Genomic DNA, 10,057 nt, shown 5'->3' on the forward strand with positions numbered 1-10,057 from the left:
CAGCCATTTACAATTTCAACGGCAATATTTACACATAAGTTAAACATATATTCCAAAACTCAAATTGGTTGTATCCATGTTTTTTGACATTTACTTATTTCCAACCGTAAGCACACATAATAAAACAAACGAGAAACTTTAACTTTGATGTCTTCAATGATATTATCAATATCAAACCGTACGTAGCATATACAGGGCCGTTCCAACGTTTTTGTAGACCCTAAGCAGACTACGAAATGGAGGCCCTTTTGCAAAACATATAGAGATTAATAGAAAAATTAGCTGCTAAAGTTAACCTACGTTTAGTAATTAGTCCTAATTTTGCCCATAAATTTTCCTCCAATCCCGACAGACCCGACGACATGAGTGATTACCGTTAGTGATAGCCCATAATCTAGAAAATCGAAAGAGCAGGTTGCGTTAGGAGGTAGAAACGATGGTTGCGCCTCAATTTTAGGGATTTTTAGCGCTGATTCACGGAATTCGGATGAGGTCGAGTGGTAGATGCTTGCTACAGACTGCAGTTATGTCCGTGGTTTAATTTCGAAACTGGGTCTTGAATGTGGGCCTTTTTTCCTAAACAATTTTATATTTGTATAACTTTATTAAAAAAAACGTAATTTAGTTTTGCTTTTTATTTCAGCCTTATACATACACAATATATAAAACTTTACTAAAATCTGGAGGCTCTTGATTTTTGGTGGCCCTAGGCCCGTGCCTAGATTGGTAAGCCTAACGGGCCGGCCCTGAGCATATACTTAGGATTTTATCACTAGGAAACTCGCCCGCAATTTCCAATGACATCTTTTATCTACTTCTATTTCTTATAACTTCTTGTTTTCAAGAAATTAATCTAAAAATGGCGCTTAAAGTTTTATGGGCGCTTGATGTCGCCAAGACACAGTATTACCACTTTAAAGCGATCATTATCGCCGGTATGGGTTTGTTTACTGATAGTTACGATTTATTTTGTATCCCTCTCGTCATGAAGATGATAGGAAGGATATATTATCCAAAGATACATAGAGACGTGGACCAGAAGAAATGGTTTGAAGTTCCAACCGGCATTGCATCCACAATGATTTGTGTCTCCTTAATGGGGGCCGTGATAGGTCAACTAGTTTTTGGACGACTTGGAGACCGTGTTGGACGCCGACGTGTGTATGGTATTTCTCTCGTGATGATGGTTGTGGCATCTATTGGATGCGGTTTATCGCTCTCTAAATTGACACCGATGGTGTTTGTGAGCCTTGGATTCTTTCGGTTCTTGCTTGGGGTTGGAATCGGAGGGGATTACCCGTTATCGGCCACAATTATGGCGGAATTCGCCAATAAGCAGACTCGTGGAGCGTTTATTGCGGGTGTGTTCTCCATGCAAGGATTCGGGATACTTTTGAGTTCTCTAGTTTTCATGACGGTGTGCTTCATTTTCCAAGCTAGTGCCGATGGGCACAATCTAACGACTCCATTGGAACTCGCACCGTCGGTAGACATTGCTCCGGTCCCGCCGGAATCAGACCTGGCATGGCGGATTATTCTCATGTTGGGTGCAATTCCAGCATCTATGACGTTTTATTGGCGGATGACGATGCCTGAAACTGCCCGGTACAACAACTAATTAATTCATTCCATGTAGCGACTAGCGACTATTGTAGGTCACAAGATACTAGATCAACTTTGAAAAAGATTAAGAACAAATTTAGGAAAAGGGACATTGCAATACTCATGTTTCACTTTATTTTGAAAGTATTTTCAGAAGTAGGCAGTTCGCTAACTACATATATGAGTGAACTAAAGGGACATCTGACAATGTGTTTTGGAGTTTGCTGGTGTGGCAAGCAAACTTGGATAAAAACTAAAGGTAGAATTCGCTTATTTGACCTTTAAACTCAAGCCAATAATAACTTTTGTGACTCTACATGGAACCTCAATATGGAAAAGAAGTCAGGATAGAGATCGCTCGTTTGGCCAGCAAATTCAAGCCAAGCCAGCCAAGTTCAATTAGCTTGCTACACCAGCGAACTCATAAAAACATTCAAGTGAAGTCATAAAAACAATCACAAATTTCCCTTGCTACACCATTTGTACAACTTTCAAAAACAATCTTGACATACTACCACATCTCTAAACCAACTTTCAAATTAATTCATAACTTAATTATTATACTAGATTCCATACATTAAAAGGTAGATTCTAAATTTTGGTACACTAACAAAGGAATTGTTATATTTGCGTCTATGCGACAAACCATATATGTTTTGTATTTGATTGTCACTTGTGACATGATTCGGTCAAAAAAGATAAGATTTTCTGAACTATCAACTGATCATGGCTTTCTTTAAACACCGATTCCACAGATTCACTGCTTTGGTAGAGAAAAACACATCACAAGCAGCAAAAGACATAGGAAAAGTGATGAACGTGCCACAAAGCACAATCCAAGAAGATGTCGAGATGATAAACACCCCCAACACCCACGCTGCTTTTTCCAACACATACCCTTTCTTCTCTCGCGAGTTTCTCCGACGACACGGCCGCGATCTCATTGCGGCATCCATAAACTGGTTTCTCATCGATATCGTCTTCTACAGCCTCAACTTGTTCCAATACCATGTATTTAGTGGCCACTTGATTCCTAAGAGCCAGATGAATATATACAAAGATGCATTGCAGATCGCAAGACTCCAAGCACTCATTGCAATCTGTGCAACCATCCCTGGATATATTCTGACTGTTTACATGATTGATCACATCGGGAGAGTCAAGATTCAAGCAGTCGGGTTCTTCTTCATGGCAATAAGCTTGTTTGCAATCGCGAAAGTTAACATGAGTGGAGATCACACAGATCTCTTCATTATTCTCTATGGATTTACTTTCTTTTTTTCTAATTTTGGGCCAAACACTACAACCTTTATAGTTCCGGCAGAGCTTTTTCCAGCGAGGTTTCGTGCAACTTGTCATGGGATTTCAGGTGCGGTTGGGAAAGTAGGGGCCATAACCGGGTCCATAGGGTACATGTGGGCTTCTCGTGATCCTCCAAACGGGCTTGGAGTCTCGCATACGTTGATGGTGATGGGCGGGGTTTGTGGTTTAGGTTTTTTTGTGACGTATTTTTTTACTAGAGAGACAAGGGGACGGTCGTTGGAGGAGAATGAGAATACTGATGAGTTTACGGGTGTTTGTTTTGTTAGATTTTGGCCTCACAAGTTTTGGACTAGAAGAAATGAAGTAAAAGGTTTTGGGTTACTAGAAATGAACTAATATTTAAGGAAAATAGAGGTGGTGAATAGAGAGATAGATCATGGTTAGTAAGTTGGGAATTTCATCAAAATAGACATGTCTAATCACTTTTAAATAAACGTCGAATACCGCCAAATCTAGAGACGAAGCCGTCAAAAATACCGGCTAGCTTAGCTATAGCCCCAGTTAATATATATTTTGATAATTTGCTTGGTCAACTTTTCTATTTTAAAAATGTTCCCTAATAAGTTTCTTTTGCATCACTTGTATTAATATTTAAGGAAGTTTCGTGTTTTAGTTATATTTTACATCTCCATTTCTCAAAACTGGTTGTCTGATATCAAACGCAAAAGTAGAGTGTATTTATGCATTGGTTGGATATTTTTTTGGTCGGTTCAAGAGTAGGGGTGATCAAGCGCTTGTAGGCTATGCCTCGTCTACAAATCCTGGTTCAAATTTAGTGACTATTCAAGGACCATTGGTTCCAAAAAGTATATAACTACGTTAAGAAACAATGTTACCAATATTGTTGTCATTTGGCTCATTTTATTTTGCTAACAACCTTTCATTTTCCTTGGAAATAGAAAGTATATGTAGCACCTGAATCCCGGGTTACGATTTAGAACCAATTGTCTTAGAAAAGAATTGAAAAAAATATTCAAGTCGTATGTTTGAAGATATGGGCCTTATGTTTATGGCAGAGCCGCAGTTTCAGGTGGTGACATGTTGCAATGACTTATTAAACACAAGGCAGTATGGAAAAGATACAGCTTGTATCTTTCGCAGTAATTCTATAAATAGGAGACTAAAGGAATTTCATTCATACTCGTTTCAATTTTATGGGACCGCTTTATTCGTCAGAATCCCAGGCTTTCAATACCTCTTTTAGGAGTTGTGAGTTGGTTATAAAGAAACTCTTTGTTAACTGCCGCAGATAGGCGCAGGTATAGTTCCGCTTTTCCGTTTAAGGTCAGGTAAATTCGGATAGAATTATAGGATAATTACCTTAGGCTTTGGGGTATGGGGTTCGTCCCCACCCCCATCGAGGACCGGCGACGCCGGCAAACCATCCCCCCCCCCCGGTCCTATCCGTCCTGCTCAAGACATTGGCGACGGTCCGGTTTTGGTGGGCCCCCTTTCATTTTTGACCGTTAAAAAAAAACAGAAATCTTCATTTTTGACGGTCCGGAGAACTTAGCGAATTTCTTTTTGAATAGTTGACCCTCCTGATTATCTTGTACAACATTAAAACTAGAAGAAAAAACAGAAATCTTCGAACATTTTCCGGCCGGCGAACGGCGGTCCGGCGGCGGCGAGTGGTGGTTCAGCGGCGGAGAGTGGTTGTCCGGTGGCTGTAATTATAATGTGAAGTAGAATGTAGAAGACAAAGATTCAGGTTCTTAAAGGGCCAAACTATCTACACACCAAGTGTGTAGATAGTCACCATTAAAAGATGTTTTTTGTCCTTATATGCACACCTTGCAGTGTCGAACTGTGGCCAAAACGTGGCGTTTTGGTCCGGTTAACCAGACAAAGACTGACGGGTGTCTGACGGGTCTGTTGACCGGACCAAAACGTCGAGCTTTGGCCGCGTTTTGGTCCTGTCAACCAGACCGGGTGTCAGTCTTTTGTCTGGTTGATAGGACCAAAACGCGGCCAAAGCTCGGCGTTTTGGTCCGGTCAACAGACCCGTCAGACACCCGTCAGTCTTTGTCTGATTAACCGGACCAAAACGCCGCGTTTTGACCACAGTTCGACACTGCAGGTGTGCATATAAGGACAAAAAACACCTTTTTTGGTGTGTAAATAGGTAAAATGGTGTGTAGATAGGTACACCCTTCTTAAAAGTGAAATACGTAATATATAATCTCTTAATGGGCTTTATAAAGTCTGGGCTTTCTATATAGAAAATTGAGTTTAGCCCAAACAAAAACCTAATATTTTAACGTTATTTTATTCTATCAAGAAAGTTATAGACTTACAACTTTATATCATGATTTACCAGACTATACTCTGCCGCTAGTCTCTCAAAAGTCTTTTTATCACATCATTTTATCTCTTGATTTTGGAAGTGTACAACTCATATCACATCATTCTCGATTGGAGAAAGTTTTGTTGTTTTTTTATTAATTATATTTTATCTAATATTCATTCACCAATTGAATTGTCAAATGTGTATTGTTTTTTTTTTCCTTGAAACCCCCATTTTTTTTAAGTTTATGTAATGAATTTTAATATTAAATTTTCACTTTTATAACCTTATACTCTATCATGGATCACTTCAACAACCCGAACAATCCGAACAACCCTAACAATCCCAACAACCCGACCCAACCGAATGTTTTCTCGGTTCCAAGATATTATCCGACGCTAGAACCGAACCAATTCTCGCAATATTCATCAAATGCGTTTGCATCATCTCAACACTCGCCGAACCAATTCGCTCAATTCTCTCAAAATCAAGCCCATCAACAATGATGATGCGGGGTGTTTTTAATTTCCAACCGAACTCGACACCACCCGTTCAACCCCAACCGATCCCGACACAACCCGTTCAACAATCCAAACCCGACGACCATGTGGAGGTTGTTCCCGAAACCCAACCTCTTATAGAAAAAGGTTTATCTTTTTGTTAACAGTTTGTTTAAAGTTTAAATTTTTTGTTTAAAGTTTAATTTTTTTTAACAGTTTATATATGTTGTTTCAAGTTTCAATTATTTTGTTTATTTTTTTTAATAGGTAATAATCAAACGGGTGACGGGTTTTGGACCAAGGTTTTGGCGAAGTTCCTCGAGCTTATGGACCAAGGCCCGTATCGAGATATCGATTCGGTGTCGTCAAAGTGGCGAAAAATGAACGGGTTCGTCAATAAATTTTACGAGGAGTATAATAAAATATATACAAGTGGGCGTAATAGCGGCATGAGCGACGAGGATGTGTTCAAACAAGCGTTGGAGAAGTATAAGTCGAACAATGGTAATACCAACTTTGCACACGTTCGCGCGTGGAAAATTTTGAAAACGCACCAAAAATGGGCACCGATTCCTAACGAGGTGGAGATGGCGAAACGGCAAAAAATATCGGAAACGGGTAGTTTTAGCGCCGGTGGATCGGACGCGAGGTGTCACATTAACTTAAATGATGACGCCGACTTTGACGAAGAGGAATACGCCGTACATGAAGCGGAGCGTCCACCAGGCCGGGACAAATCAAAGAAGGAGCGGGCCAAGGGGAAAGAAAAGGAAAAGGTGGACCCGAAGATGGAAGAGTTTATGGAACACCTTAAAACGTACACGAACGTCTCGGCCCAAAAGGCGAAGGCGAAGGAGCGGGCCGTCGAAGAAAAAACTCGTGTAGCGGTAGAAAAGTTACGCGAAAAGGTCCGATTGTCGAATGAGAAAATCTGAATTTCCGATGAAAAGATTCGGCTCAAGGAATGGGAAATAATAACGATGGATGTCGATGAGTATCCCGAGCCGAAACGTTTGATGTTGAAAAAACTACAAACCGACATCATGAAGAAACATCAAATTATTTAAGTCTATGTTTTTTTTATTATGTTTATGTTTTTTTTATTAAGTTTATGTTTTTTTTTTATGTTTATGTAATGTGTTTTTAATATTAATGAAAATATTTTGTGTTTATTTGTTAAATGTAAAAAAAAGTAGAAGATTAAAAAAATAAAAAACATAAAAGTGGTGGGAAGGACTATGACTAGGACCATCCTCCATACCCTCTAGTTTTGTGGGATGGACCATCCTTGGGAGGACTATGACGTGGCGCCTACGTGGCGGATCATCCTCCCTTGGAGGACCATCACCATACCCTCTAGCCTTAGACAAATGTTTAATTAAGATATGTAACTTTTACGTATGATAGCTTGCCAAGCTTAGGACTTGAGAGTAAGGAAACCCCTGCTAATTTGCAGGGGCGGATCTAGACCGCTTTTGTGGGTTCCCAGGAACCATTTGGTTTGGAAAAAATTAATGAGAACCTTGTATGATTTGGAAAAAAATAGAGAGAATTAATGAGAATATATCGAAAAGAAACCAGTGAAAAAAGTTCTTAGATCCGCCACTGCTAATTTGTTACCAACCCTTGCTTACATTTTTAAATATGCCAAAACATGACAGTTATACACGCATGTGATGCGTCATAAAAACTCAAATGCACATACATGTATAGGGAACCCTATATGTCATCTGCAATTGAGCGGCACAGCGGGCATATCCCGAAACTACTGGTCGCGCATGTATCGGGATCCAGTTTGCTTTAAGTGTTGTGCTTACACTAGCAGACTTTCGGTATCGCAGGACGGAGAGTTGTAATGATAATTGCATGGCCAGATACTAGTCATGTATAATCTTAATTTGACTTTGAAACACTGGTAAACATGACCTAACCAGCATAAGTTCACGTCCATTTTTAAGCATGTGTCATACAGATGCCCGAGTACATGTGCAGGGCGCCGCAACATGCTTAATTAAGGACTCATTTGGAAGAGAAGAGTTGTTTTGCTTAAGAAATATTTTGTATAATAAAGAAGGTTGTAACAAATGTTTAAAATTAAAAAAAAAATGTGCATGAATTCAAATACTAAGTTATCCAACAATTCTATTGTCTGATTGTTTTCTGCAAAACTGCTAACACAGTGTGTCTTACCGGTGAGTTTACTAGTCTTTCTGATGCAACGTTAAAAGTAATGCATAAAGCAATATTTGAAGTATAAAATGTGCATGAATTCACAAGTATAGCATGAAATCAGACAATGTTGACATTTGAACGAGGGAAAGCTGGGGTATAGTATAAAATGTGCATGAATTCAAATATTAACTTATCCAACATAACGAAATAGCACATATTTGATCAGATGGAATTAAGTATGCGACAGCGATGATGGGTTGAGTTGCTAAACGATTATGATTATGAGATTAAGTACCACCCCGGAAAGGCAAGCGTAGTAGCAGACGCGTTAAGACAAAAGGAAAGGGGTTAAGACCCTAAGGGGTTCGAGCATTGGAAATGACTATTCGAACAAATTTTACTGCGCGCATTCATGACGCACAACGAGAAGCCTTAAGAGGGAGAATCATAGAGCTGAATACCTCCGAGGTATGGAGAAGAAATTGGTGCTAAACGAAGAGGGAACCTTATACTTTATGGGGCGTATTTGAGTTCTGCTCTATGGCAGTATTCAAGGAGTCATCTTTGATAAAGCTCACAAGTCAAGATACTCGATCCACCCGGGATCGGACAAAATGTATCAAGCCTTGAAAGAATATTATTGGTGGCCAAGACTTAAGAGCGACGTAGCTGTTTACGTTGGAAAGTGCCTAACCTGTGCTAAGGTCAAGGCCGAATATTAGAAACCATCTGGTCTACTGCAGCAGCCCGAGATACCCATGTGGAAGTGGGGGCAAATCTCAATGGACTTCATAACAAAATTACCCAGGACCCCTATAGGGCATGATATGATATGGGTGATAGTCGATCGATTAACTAAGTCTGCGCATTTCCTACCGATCCGAGAGAAGGATAGCACTGGAAAGCTTGCCGAGCTGTACCTGAAGGAAATTGTGGCACGTCATGGAGTGCCTATCTCGATTATCTCAGATAGAGATGGACGTTTCGTATCAAGGATCTGGCAATCCTTCCAAGAGGCCTTTGGATCTCAACTAGATCTAAGCACGGCCTTCCATCCGCAAACAGACGGTCAGAGCAAACGGACCATACAAACACTAGAAGATATGTTTCGCACATGTGTTATGGCTCTAGGAGGTAGCTGGGATACTCATCTGCCTTTAGTTGAGTTTTCCTATAATAAAAGCTACCATACGAACATAAAAGCCACACCGTTCGAAGCTCTGTATGGCCGTAAGTGCCGCTCACCGTTATGTTGGGCAGACACTGGAGATAAACGTATGGTTGGTCCTGAACTTGTTCAAGAAAGGACCGACAAGATTATGCAGATCCGAGAGCGCATTAAGGCGGCTCGAGATCGACAAAAGAGCTACGCAGATCGAAGACAGAAACCCTTAGAATTCGAGGTGGGAGACAGAGTTTTGTTGAAGGTCTCACCTTGGAAGGGTGTAGTAAGATTCGGAAAACGTGGAAAGCTGAATCCATGATACATCGGACCATTCAAGATCTTGGAAAAGATTGGTACCGTGGCGTACAAATTGGAATTATCGGATGAACTTAATGGAGTACATGATACGTTTCATGTGTTCAACCTCAAGAAGAGTCCAACCCAAGAAACAGTGATCATCCCTGCGGATGAGGTGCATATCGACGACACGCTCCACTTTACTGAAGAACCCATTGAGGTTACAGACTGGAAGGTCAACAAGACTCGAAGGAGTAGTGTTAAGCTTGTCAAAGTACGTTGGAACTCTAAGCACGGACCCGAGTACACGTGCGAACGTGAAGACCAGTTTAAAGCCAAGTACCCCAATTTGTTCGAGAAAGCTCCAGCGGGGGATAACTCAGCCTGAATTTCGGGACGAAATTTTTTTAACGGGGGGAGACTGTGACAACTGGCACAAAACCGGTAATTTCCGTACAGTTTAATTATTATCTAATATCTGCAATTATGTGCTTAAATGTCAAAATTGTCTGATTTCATGCTATACTTTTGAATTCATGCACATTTTATACTTCAAATATTGCTTTATGCATTACTTTTAGTGTTGCGTCAGAAAGACTAGTAAACTCACCGGTAAGACACACCGTGTCAGCAGTCTTGCAGAAAACAATCAGACAAAAGAATTGGGGCCTAGGAGTAGGTCCAACGTCTAAAATACAATAAAACCCAAGT

General features: G+C 40.3%; 2 protein-coding genes across 2 annotated transcripts; both read left to right on the plus strand.

Annotated features, from left to right (window-relative positions):
* Positions 1 to 859: 859 nt before the first annotated feature.
* Positions 860 to 3,490, plus strand: LOC110869672 (probable inorganic phosphate transporter 1-9). Its single transcript, XM_022118907.2, has 2 exons — positions 860 to 1,605; positions 2,358 to 3,490. The coding sequence occupies exons 1-2, from the start codon at positions 860 to 862 to the stop codon at positions 3,259 to 3,261; spliced, it is 1,650 nt and encodes a 549-aa protein (XP_021974599.1). The 3' UTR covers positions 3,262 to 3,490.
* A 2,224-nt stretch (positions 3,491 to 5,714) lies between these two features.
* LOC110869673 lies at positions 5,715 to 6,647 on the plus strand. Its single transcript, XM_022118908.1, has 2 exons — positions 5,715 to 5,859; positions 5,980 to 6,647. Exons 1-2 carry the CDS (start codon positions 5,715 to 5,717, stop codon positions 6,645 to 6,647), a joined length of 813 nt encoding a protein of 270 aa, XP_021974600.1.
* The last annotated feature ends 3,410 nt before the right edge of the window (positions 6,648 to 10,057 follow it).

The sequence above is a fragment of the Helianthus annuus genome, chromosome 8, assembly GCF_002127325.2.
Source record: "Helianthus annuus cultivar XRQ/B chromosome 8, HanXRQr2.0-SUNRISE, whole genome shotgun sequence".
Classification (NCBI taxonomy): Eukaryota; Viridiplantae; Streptophyta; class Magnoliopsida; order Asterales; family Asteraceae; genus Helianthus; species Helianthus annuus.